This window comes from Sycon ciliatum, chromosome 5 (assembly GCF_964019385.1).
Source record: "Sycon ciliatum chromosome 5, ocSycCili1.1, whole genome shotgun sequence".
Classification (NCBI taxonomy): Eukaryota; Metazoa; Porifera; class Calcarea; order Leucosolenida; family Sycettidae; genus Sycon; species Sycon ciliatum.
Window position 1 is genome coordinate 15,719,182 of NC_088647.1, and position 11,711 is coordinate 15,730,892.

At 46.9% G+C, this 11,711-nt stretch overlaps 1 protein-coding gene across 1 annotated transcript; it reads right to left on the minus strand.

The window, feature by feature from the left end:
* Window positions 1-462: 462 nt before the first annotated feature.
* On the minus strand, window positions 463-9,500 carry LOC135816630 (uncharacterized). Its single transcript, XM_065329793.1, has 5 exons — window positions 9,320-9,500; window positions 5,097-5,193; window positions 3,993-4,035; window positions 2,198-2,392; window positions 463-927 (listed from the first exon to the last, which is right to left on the minus strand). Exons 2-5 carry the CDS (start codon window positions 5,136-5,138, stop codon window positions 884-886), a joined length of 324 nt encoding a protein of 107 aa, XP_065185865.1. The 5' UTR covers window positions 5,139-5,193; window positions 9,320-9,500; the 3' UTR covers window positions 463-883.
* Window positions 9,501-11,711: the final 2,211 nt, after the last annotated feature.

Here is an 11,711-nt window from a genome sequence, read left to right on the forward strand (position 1 = left end):
GACAGTTCTACACAAACACACTGTGGGACCTGGTTCTAAAGACCACCTGGCTTTAACGATTGCTTTTGCTTGCACCGTAGGGTGGTCGCTTAAACCAGGTTTTACTGTACATACTAAAACATGTTGGTGATGATGATGACTATTGAGGCATATGATCCCACAGCCTCACAGATCCCACGGCCGCGTGGATCTCACAGGCTCACAGATCCCACAGCCTCATAGATCCCACGGCCGGCCGCGTGGATCTCACAGATCGCACAGCATCATAGATACCACAGCCTCATAGATCCCACAGCCTCTCAGATCCCAAAGCCTCTCAGATCCCACAGGACTTCGCACAGTCTTCTGTATACTGCAGAATATACTGCTCTCACTTTGATGCATGCAAAGAGGAGACACCTGTGTAGCTAGACTACGCACATGTGACATGCAACCTGCTTTTACATCAACTCACGCAGTAAATGCTATGAAACAGGCTAGTTTCAAGGTTGAATATAAGTAGTGCAAGGAATAGGCTTGAACAGAGATGAAACGAAAAGTGGCAATGGCTGCAAAGACAAACGCACAGACAGACCGACGTAACAACTAACTGATAAGCAATAGCAGGACACGCAACGGAGGCTGTCGTGAGCAATTGCACATTCGTGTCACGCTGGACTCAAGGTGACATGAGAACATGGCCTGGATGTAGCGTGTAGCATGTGGGCAACGATAATTGACTCACTTGACAAGCTTTCCTTTGTGTGCTAAGAAACTGGTGCATATTGCCAAGCTTCACCTAGCATATGCTGCAAATAACTTTTAATAAACGGCAAAAAAATTAATGGGAAATCTCGGCCCGAAAACCTCGGTAAAGCATCTTGGTATTTTAGTGCCGGTGTGTCTATTCTATGTACTCGCTCTTATCTGCGGTCTCTTTCGTTGGATCTGCATAGAGAAGAAACAGAGCGATGTACAGCACAAAATAACTCTCAAAACCAAACGTTTCATCTACATGTGTCTAGGAGCAAGTCTTAGTGACCATGTGTGTGTCAAGTCTCAGCGACCATATGTTGAGGACACACATGTGTGCATGTGCGCGTGCATGTGTGTGTGTGTGTGTGTGCGTCTGAGTGTGTGTGCGTGTGTGCGTGAGAGTGTGTGTGTGTGTGTGTGTATGCGTGACCTATTGCTGGACGCTGGACAGCATAAGAACCAGTAAGGAACACTAAACTCTACTAGGTGTTTGTGTTGCTGTGTGCTCGACGATCTGTATCCAAAAAAATCAACGGACTTATCATTTAGGAGTGCGAGACGCTCAACAAGCTGCTGGAAAAGAAATGCAGATCCACCTAATGTAAATGAGATGTACATTCCACGGCGGTTCCGCACCTTGACATGCTACACAAGAGAAGGAGGGGGGGGGCAGGGGGGGGGGGGTAGGGACTGACGTGGACATACTTTTTAAATCGTTAAGATTGATTGAGTAAAAAGGTTCGCTGTTAGTGCGAGACTCAGCTGGAGGCCTAGTTTTCGGCATCCATAGGAATGCCACGACCTTCTATGGATCAAGGTGCGGCCCGGATGCAGCTCCTAAAGCAGCGAGCTTTGCTTATACGACTATCAACTATGAAGAAACCAGGGTCTTTCCCTCAAACCAGTGAAAAGCAGGGTCAGTTAAAGTTTGGACTCATAGACATAGGTCTGGTCTTGTTGATCATGGCCCGAATTTATGTAGCAAAAACCACGTGATATTATTGAACGGTCATACGACATATCTATTCCGTAAGAATTAGAAAATCAGTGTGTATTTTGTAACGCAATGAATATAGTGAGTCACAGTGTGCACTCAGTACAAACACCATGATGTCATGATAATTACCATGATGTCATGATAATTACCATGATGTCATGGTAATTATGTGCATGGTGTGTAATACACTGTTTACTTATCACTGAGTGTGCAACCCACTATAATTATTCACTTCTTTGAAGTGTGTTGTTGTGATATGGAAGAGATTCAAGCTTGTTTAGAACTCACAATCCTTTTAAAGGAAAGGACACGAGCCGCTCACGTGGCGCTCAGAAACGTGTTTGAATGCAAATCTAGCCAAGCAGGCAGGCACAGCAGGCGAGGGTACAAAACGCTCCCGATGTAACTTCCGCAATGCACTGCTACAACATAGCCAACTATCAACGTGAAATATGTTATACTTACTTGCGCCTGAGCTGCCAGAACCAGAAAGAATAGAGTCATCAACAAAAGCTGAATCTCCGAAGAGGCCACCGGTAAGCCCGTCACCAGAGCCGGAGCCACTGACGCCATCCAAGACATCGGAACCAGCAGCAGGGGCCGCTGTAACAGAAGTGGCATTGCTTGCTTCGTTGTCGTCGTCCGTGAAAATCAGATCACCTTAGAATGGACATAGGCATGGGACAAACACACAACAATCATAACAATGTATAGATGAAAGTATTAGTTGCAGTAAAGGGCATATCCGGTGCAGTATACCATATTTTCAGGAGTACTGTCTAAACCGCACTGGAGTACAAGCCCCTCCCCCCCCCCCCATTTTTGCCACGAAATACAGACAGTTATGCATTTTATCACCGTTAATTCGGCCATCGGAGTATAAGGCCACCCTTTCTTTTTTCGTTGTTTAACGTCCGCGCCCGCGTGCCTTTTTCCCTCCGACCGAAAAAAAAAACAAGAAAGTAGTAGTACCAATAATATGCGAAGTTGTAAATACATGATTGTGTAGTTTCACAGTGTGCCGATCATGACCTTAAACTTATAATCTTGCCTCCCGGGCATGCCTTTGTCTTGTGTTCTTTTTCTTTTTTTGTTGGCTTTTAAATATCGTACGGTGTGTGTCCTAGTAAAAATCCAGATGTAATGAATTCATGACATGCTAACGCCATGCTATGTACCTGTTTTGTTGGATTCATCAGGCATGTGCTCCAATGTACCATCAAAGAGTGTTGTTCTATGCCTGCAAGTGCCGTTAGACCCAGAAATATTGTATATATCACATGCTTTACTGGTCAGAATCTTTGATTGGGGTTTCCAGTTTTTGGAATGGGCTTTTGTTTTTTTTCCGCCCTCCCGCGTACCTTTTCGCGAAAAAAAGGACGTTAAACAATGAATTAACAAAGGGTGGCCTAAGCCACAATCCCCTTTTTTGGGGGTGAATTTCGAGCCTTCAAAGCGTGGCTTATACTCCGGAACAACACGGTAAGCATACTGGAAAAGCAGAAATTTTCGGTGGTTCATGCAACTTCTGGATATGAACAGGTTGCTGCAGACATAACATGCCTATTGCAATAATGCGTACTGCATCTACCAACTACTCCCTGAACCGTGCAATGTACCCCAAGGGTCTAACCTAGCACCCCTCTCTTTCTTGTATTATATCAATCAACTTGATTACTAGTGCTATAAAGTATTCGCAGCCCTACTACTTTTGCTGAAGACGTCACTCCCCAATTTGAGTAAGGTACACAATCCAGTCCAACAATCAGCAGATGTTACAGACTGATCTGTCCAACTGCCAGACCTGGGCCAAGTCCGTAGGTGGCGCATTCCCGGCCCAGAGAAAACAACAGTTCTCTCTACTAGTAAACACGCTTTTAAAAGGCTCTTGTCCGCCACCACTGCAGCCTCGGATCAATGGCATCGACCTTTGTCGCGTGGACACTTGTAAGAACCTAGGTGTGCAACTGACGTATGATCCCCACTATAACGCCATTCGTCCCTTTTCTTGAGAGTGCGTTTGCTATGCTTTATGGCACGGTCCCTACCACCATCTGTAACATTATTGCTATACAAACAGCATGTTTTGCCTGCGTTAGAATGTGCAATTCCGGTCTGGCACTGCCGCATGACTGCACAGCAACTTTCAGCTCTGGATGTACTGCAGGCAAAGGTATGCCGCGTCTTTTTGCGGAAGAAAGCGGTTCGGTTTGACAAGCAATAGAGCAAGCGTGCGTCAAGTCCTAATGGCAAACCTTACCCTGTCCAATGCTAGCAGTCAATACGCTGGTGGACTGCATCAACTGTCAGAAAGAAAGAAAAAACACATACACAGCTTGAGTTAGTCGAAGCTACTGTAAGATCACACAGTAACGAACACTTTATTCTAACGACATACGAATTTAAACAATTCGTTAAAGTTTGAAGTCGTTATGTGCAAAACGATGTGCATGCATATACACAGTAATTCACTGGGTTTCGACAGCTAGAATTCGTTAAATTTTCACCTCGCTAACCAACAAAAATCCAGATTTCGCTAACTTTAATTGAGGTGGTCTTACAGTTTAGACTTTCCGTGTAAAGAAGACTGGCATACATGTACAATCCCAGACCAAGAGTCTACGGATCCATGCAGAAATAATTGGGCCATGTGGGTAGAATTCGACGTAACCATGACGAAAACGATCCGAGAATATGCAAATCTCTTCCCTCATGCATGTAGGCGTACGGGGAATGACTTGGAGTGATTTGCTCAAGCTACTGGTACTGTGTCGGAGCAGTGCGCAAGGAAATCATCAGGCAGAATTTCAGCAGTGGCAAAATGTATCTCTGTGACGTCGCAGAGCCGGGCAAGCTAGAGCATCAGCGTCGCAGAGCCGGGCAAGCTAGAGCATCAGCGTAGTGTCACCAAATATTAGTGAGAATGCCCAGCCGTCACAATGCTGTCAGTGCTGCTGGTAACTCTGGAGCCGTTGTGGCAGGTGTTCCGATCAGCCTGGGACTCTTAAAACCATTGAATGGTGCACGATCATGTCAAGCTTTGAAGTGGTCGGTTTTGGGTGAACTTCTCCTTTTTAAAATGAGCAGTGTAAATCTTCACTCAGGCACAATTATAATTTGCAGTGATGCCCGCACAACCCCTTTGCCAATCGCTTTTAAGAGCTGACCAGGCAGAAAAAGCTGACAATTTTTTGCAAACAACCTCGCAAGCAATTCACAAGCCCCACTGCACACACCGGGATCTCTGGTACAGAAAAATAGTTCAAATTGACCATGGCTCAGTTTGCTTGGCTATGAGAAATAAACTTCAAAGGATCATGGTGTCTCACGTCATGTATGAACCAGCACATGAAGTTTGGCTCACCTGGATAACCAGCAGGCAAACGAGAATCTTGAAACCTTCCATTATGTGTCCGAAGGTCAGCACTAGCACCTCAACTGAGATTCTCGCAAGGTCAACACTGTAGCAGAAAGGAAACAGATGTGCACAGTCACTTTCACATGCCCATCGCGGAAGCGATGATAGCGAACAGCTATGTCAGACATAGCAACTTGTGCTGGGATTACACACTATTCAACAGCTTGAAAGGCTGATGAATTGCCCGCCTCTAATTTGAGCCTGATCTACACCACACAGCTGATTGAAGTGGCCGTTTTCTGGCCAATGGATACCTATTTTTCATTCTCCATTTTTACACACACGCACACATACACAAGGCGTAGCGGTAGCAGCCAAAAACCAAAGGAATCCTAAAGGATAAATTCTTTTTATGTAGGCCCCCCCCCCCCCCCCCGACAAGGAAGAAGCAGACCGGAGTTGGAAGGAAAAAATCAACACTGCGACGGACTCCGCGATAGGCGGCCAGCCTTTGGGTCATCCTAATAAAGTTTTTCATGATGATTATGATTATTATTATTATTAACTGTGCATCAAGACTAAGAATAATAAGAATGGTCACTGATGGGATGATGCCTGCACAGTGGCTTGGTGGTGGAGCACTGGCCATGAGCCAGGGTGGGATGATGCCTGCACAGTGGCTTGGTGGTGGAGCACTGGCCATGAGCCAGGGTAAGCTTTAAATCACCTTGTGACAACTGTTGATATCTTGTTACCTTTATGCTTTGTTAGTTGGAGTCTTATTTTTTTCATTTCAGCCATTCCCTGTGATATCCTTGAAGAGAAAGGAAAAGTGATGACGCAAACCAGGGACCTTCGCTTGCGGCCAGCGATGCTCTAACCACCGAGCTATGGGTCTAGCTGTCATCCATGCAGAGACAGTCAACACCTTCCCTAGAGTTAGACACTCGTGCTTCCTACCGGTATGAAACTACACAAGCTGGTGGGACACAGCCCTGACTGTACTCGGATGCTTCACGCACAAACGAGTACTTCAAAGTACGCGGGTAGCCCCAAAGTATCAAATTTAATATTCGATCACTAGCTATTAGCCGAGAATGGAAACGGGAAACGCCAGTGATAGTGAGGTTGATTTTATTAAATTTGGATTCGCAGACCAAAACGGACAAATATGTCCAATGACAATGGAGAGAATAAGGAGAGGCACAGTGCCATGATTGTTTTAGAAGAGAGAGAGAGAGAAAGAGAGAGAGAGAGAGAGAGAGAGAGAGAGAGAGCGAGAGCGAGAGCGAGAGCGAGAGCGAGAGCGAGAGCGAGAGCGAGAGCGAGAGCGAGAGCGAGAGCGAGAGCGAGAGAGAGAGAGAGAGAGAGAGAGAGAGAGAGAGAGAGAGAGAGAGAGAGAGAGAGAGAGAGAGAGAGAGAGAGAGAGAGAGAGAGAGAGAGAAAGAGAGAGAGAGAGAGAGAGAGAGAGAGAGAGAGAGAGAGAGAGAGAGAGCGAGAGCGAGAGCGAGAGCGAGAGCGAGAGCGAGAGCGAGAGCGAGAGCGAGAGCGAGAGCGAGAGCGAGAGCGAGAGCGAGAGCGAGAGCGAGAGCGAGAGAGAGAGAGAGAGAGAGAGAGAGAGAGAGAGAGAGAGAGAGAGAGAGAGAGAGAGAGAGAGAGAGAGAGAGAGAGAGAGAGAGAGAGAGAGAGAGCGAGAGAGAGAGAGAGAGAGAGAGAGAGAGAGAGAGAGAGAGAGAGAGAGAAAGAGCGAGAGAGAACGAGAGAGAGAGAGAGAAACAGACATACAGACAGACATACAGGGAGAGACAGACAGACAGACATACAGACAGACAGATGGAGACAGACAGACAGAGAGAGAAAGAGACAGACAGACAAAAAGAGACAGAAAGAGACAAAAAGAGACAGAAAGAGACAGACATAGACAGATATACAGACATAGACAGACATAGACAGACATAGACAGACATAGACAGACATAGACAGACATAGACAGACATAGACAGACATAGACACACATAGACAGACATAGACAGACATAGACAGACATAGACAGACATAGACAGACATAGACACACACAGAGAGAGAGAGAGAGAGAGAGAGAGAGAGAGAGAGAGAGAGAGAGAGAGAGAGAGAGAGAGAGAGAGAGAGAGAGAGAGAGAGAGAGAGAGAGAGAGAGAGAGAGAGAGAGAGAGAGAGAGAGAGAGAGAGAGAGACAGAGAGAGAGAGAGAGAGAAAGAGAGAGAGAAAGAGAGAGAAAGAGAGAGCTGACTTCTGGAATATTTTATCACCCCTTCAAGCAGTTGGCCACACATCTGAGGATTAGAAACTGACTGCTTCTTCCAAAACGGCGCACGTGATTCTGTGGAAGCACTGCGTGCTTCCTCCTCAAACGGAGCCCAAAGCTATACTTTTCGCGCACTTCCATTGGACCTGTCTGCATGGTGGAGCCACAATCAGTGCCTCCTTGATTCTTGAGCTCCATCGCCTGATCCACGACCCTGGAGGATACTATACATGTAGTGTGTTTGACTTACCCGAATAATTCAAATTCGATTTGAGCTATGGCACCTGCCGGTACCTGACACCCCACCACCACTGATTCCGTCAGCAGACTAGAGCTAGCACATACACCCTTCCTATTTTTCACGGCTCAGTACCACGTGGAACTAACTTCACTGCCTACTGCCATTCATACTGGGTCCAGCCCATAGTAATTCATCTCTCCTGTACGCACTAGGGCATTTCCCAAATCGGCCGGCCGAAAAATTCGCCGAAAACAGTGGTTTTGAATAAATCACCGATCTTTTCGCCGAATACGCAATTTTCGCACTGCATTCGCCGAAAATCGATTTTTGGTGCCTCAACAGCATGCAAATACAATTTCTGTAGCCGCCATCTGCGAAAAATGACTGCGACTTTAGACATTTCCGAAAACTTTCGGCAGGAAAAGACACCGAAATCAATGGCAAGAAATCGCCGATAATTCCGCCGAATTTACAAATGTCGCGCTGCATTCGCCGAAAATGGATGTTTTAGTGCCTCTACAGTGTCCATCTAAAAGTACATCATTCTATACTGCGAGAGGTGACTTCAAGTACCGCTTTCAGCCAAATTCTAACTTTAGAGCTCATGACACGGCCGAATTTGGACATTCTCTTAGCCGCTCAAAAAGCCGATTAGGCGAAAAAATCGGGCCGATTTGGGAAATGCCTAGTGCGCACCCAGTTTGCTTCCACCCGTTATGAGCCCTCTGGAGTTATTACACCATCGTATGTCCTTTTTATGAACACAAATACATTGTACAGAGACACGAGCTATCTCAGGCATGTTGATGGCCTGACATAGGCTACATTTCCTTAGCTGGTTTGTTTATACACTGGATACAATTATTTAGCGACTACTGACTAACTTACTTCAAAGTAACCTTTTTATACACTAGATACAATTGAGCGGGTAGGCGATGTTGGCCGCTCTGCTTACACGATCTGCTGTGTACCTATTACCTCCCTTCTTTATCCACGTACCAAACGTGCATGAAATGTACCAGACAAAGTACCAAATCCTGCCGATTTTTCTGCCCGGGCAGTGTAACCGCCAAGGGCTATCTCTAGGACATGTACAATGTACACGTACATGATCGTATTCCCTATGGAGTATGGGCAGAGCCACACAGAACATGTCTGTTCAACCAAGCCGAGATGATCTCTCACATTATTATACATAACGTGTATGTACATGGCTCCATAACAGTACAACACAAAGTGATCCCCGCCTAGACAAAATTATAAAAATTTCACGGTTCGCGGGAGACTCGGGATCGATTGGAGGCCGAGTTTTCCGCATCCGCAGGAACGCCACCAGGCTCTAGGATCAAGGCGCAGGTGCAGAGTCTGCCTAGACAAAGACGAGTATAAACGCCGTGGCACGCATGCTCCTGCCAGACAAAGACACACAAAACCGCATAATGTGCTGTGCCTGGCTAGCTACATGACATATCTACAGCCATACTCGTTCTCTTGTTACCGCCACTACTGGCACTAGCACGAGGCCAAGTGATTGCGTGCACGAGCCGCACGTCGGATACACTGCACCTAAAAACAATGCCTGTTGATCTGGGCAGCCAGTGCCTTGAAAGTACCTTACCAGTCAATCAAAAGCCAGACTATCGATAACCTGATAACTAGAGGTACAATGTACTATAATTATGTAGTAGAAGGATGCCACTTACCTGCTGTGTGATTGCTGTAGTGCAACCAAGAAAGACCTCCAACTCCGCTTGCCTCGATCTGGGAAGAGAAAACTTACTTGTAGTATCTGGCAAGACTTCAATGGACATGTAGTAATGTACTGCCTACTGGATCCCCCACCATGGAGCAAGGCTACTCGGCATGCAGTCGTGAATTCTATGTATGTTCATGGCCATACATAGGCGTGGCCTAAGAAATGCGACCCGTGAGTCAAAAGCAGCGCTGCCATGCGCCCGTCCATTTCCGCAGGGGCCGCACGAGCCTTGGCGCTGCTTTCGGCTCACAAATCGGATTTCTTGGCCACGACGGCCGGGTACGGGGTATGTACGGTTGCAGGGATCTCTGCATATGGCGTGTAGTCGTAGAGTCAAGAGCCCATAACCCCAGCAACGGACACTTGATAGGATCGGATTCCGCAGTTCGTAGCAGCCCAGCAACTCCAAACTGCCGAGGCAGGCCCCTTCGCGATCCGCTAGCCTGGACGTGATGCTTCTTACGGTTCTACTTGCTGCCATAAAAGTCCCTTCCAGGACACAGCATACCCCAACCAGACCATTTCCGAAAAGGTTCTCTGCGCTGGAATCGAAACGGGGCATCTCCTTTCCCAAATATAGGTTCTGTGGCCGTGGCTGGCCATTAAATTGCCGCCCCAGCGCCTGGCCTGCTGGGCGCGGTCCCCACCTTGGTGGCCGGGAAATTATTATTATTATTATTATTATTTAAATTTTGAATAGGGCAATCCCCACAGGCCTAAGGCCTTTTTACAGGGTACCCTATGCGGTCATTACATGTATAGATTTGCGGAATAGTGAAAGCGAGGAGCAAGAGCGAATGTCAGCTGGAAGAGAATTCCAGCGGTCAGAAGCCAGAAAGCTCAAAGCGAATAAGCCTTAACGAGTGCGTGCTTTAGGCAGAGCAAGTGAGTCTATGGACTGGGAACGTGTACGGGCAGCTGTGCGTGTTGTGGCAGAACGAAGGCAGAAGCAATCAGAGAGCAGAGTGCTACACATGCCACGTATGGCCCGAAAGACAAGAATATACAGTTTAAGCTGATAGCGCAGTGCAATAGGAGCAAGGCCATATCTGGTGTGTAAGACTGAAACATCATAGTGCCAAGGGAAACCAAAAACAATCCTAACAGCGCGGTTAGCAATACGAGTTAGTCTATCATGTTGTGTGGTGTGAAGGCAGTGTACAAACGCATTAGAACCATATTCGAGGTGTGCTTGAATAAATGAGCAGTAGAAGGTCTTTCTCGCAGCCGGTGTCAGATTTTCCCTGATCTTCCGGAACATGGCAAGTTTTGTTCCGACCTTTTTCTCAACTTCAGTGACATATGAGGAGAATGATAGATGTTCGTCAATGGTGAGGCCAAGATACTTCACCGTTGGTGTTGGGGATATGAGGACATCGCCGAGCCGAAGGCAGATGTTAGGAGGAACACATTTTGTTTTTTGTCTTATGATGATAAATTGAGTCTTGGAGTTATTAAGATTGAGACCTCGGTCACGTAGGTACTCTCTGATGACAGATAATATATGTCAGCAGAGAGATCATCAGTGAGTTTCTGCAAGTTCGTGCCTGCCTTATACTTCGAAGTACATAGACACGTCGTCTGCAAATTGTCGAACCTTGCTCGTGATGGTACATGATGGCAGAGCTCGGACAGATAGGTTAAAGAGGGCAGGACCCAATGTTGACCCTTGAGGTACACCTCTGGTAGGTGTGTACTGTTCACCTTCCTGATGCTTCGTGACTACTCGTTGGCGACGGTCACATAGGAAACTAGCTATCCATTGCAGTGCAGTACCACCGACACCAATAGAGAAGAGTTCTTGAAGAAGGGAGGCGTGATTGACTGTGTCAAATGCTTTGCTGAGATCGAGAAAAGCAGCGACAACAAATTGGCCCTTGTCTAGACATGCTTGCCAGTCGTTTGTTGTCGTGGCTAAAAGATCTTCGCAGGAATGCTGCTTGCGGTAGGCGAACTGTTCATTCGGCAACGCGTTCGGAAATGATTCACCTTGTATGTGCGACATGATCTGCTCATACGCGCACCTCTCCAGCAGCTTGGAAGCGATCGGGAGGAGGGAAATAGGTCGATAATTACTGGGATCAGATGAACTCCCGCGCTTGTGAATTGGACGAACGTTGGCAATCTTGTATAAAGAGGGAAAAATACCTGATCTGAAAGAGATGGTGAAGAGCTGGGCAAGAGAGGGAGCGATTCGTTTCTGGAGGAGTTTGTAGATGGACGGAGGTATTTTATCTGGACCACTTGCTTTGTGGCTGTCAAGGCGTTTCAAATGGGACACTATGGTTGCTGCTGACACCGGTTCAAACTCAGTGAGGGACGGCTCTGGCATTGGTCCG

Coding starts and splice junctions, on each gene's coding strand:
- LOC135816630 (XM_065329793.1), bottom strand. CDS start 5,138: ATGGAAGGTTTCAAGATTCTCGTTTGCCTGCTGGTTATCCAG. Junction 4,036..5,096: donor TTTGCCTGCTGGTTATCCAG/GTGAGCCAAACT, acceptor TCTTTCTGACAG/TTGATGCAGTCCACCAGCGT. Junction 928..2,197: donor TTCTGGCAGCTCAGGCGCAA/GTAAGTATAACA, acceptor TTCTCTATGCAG/ATCCAACGAAAGAGACCGCA.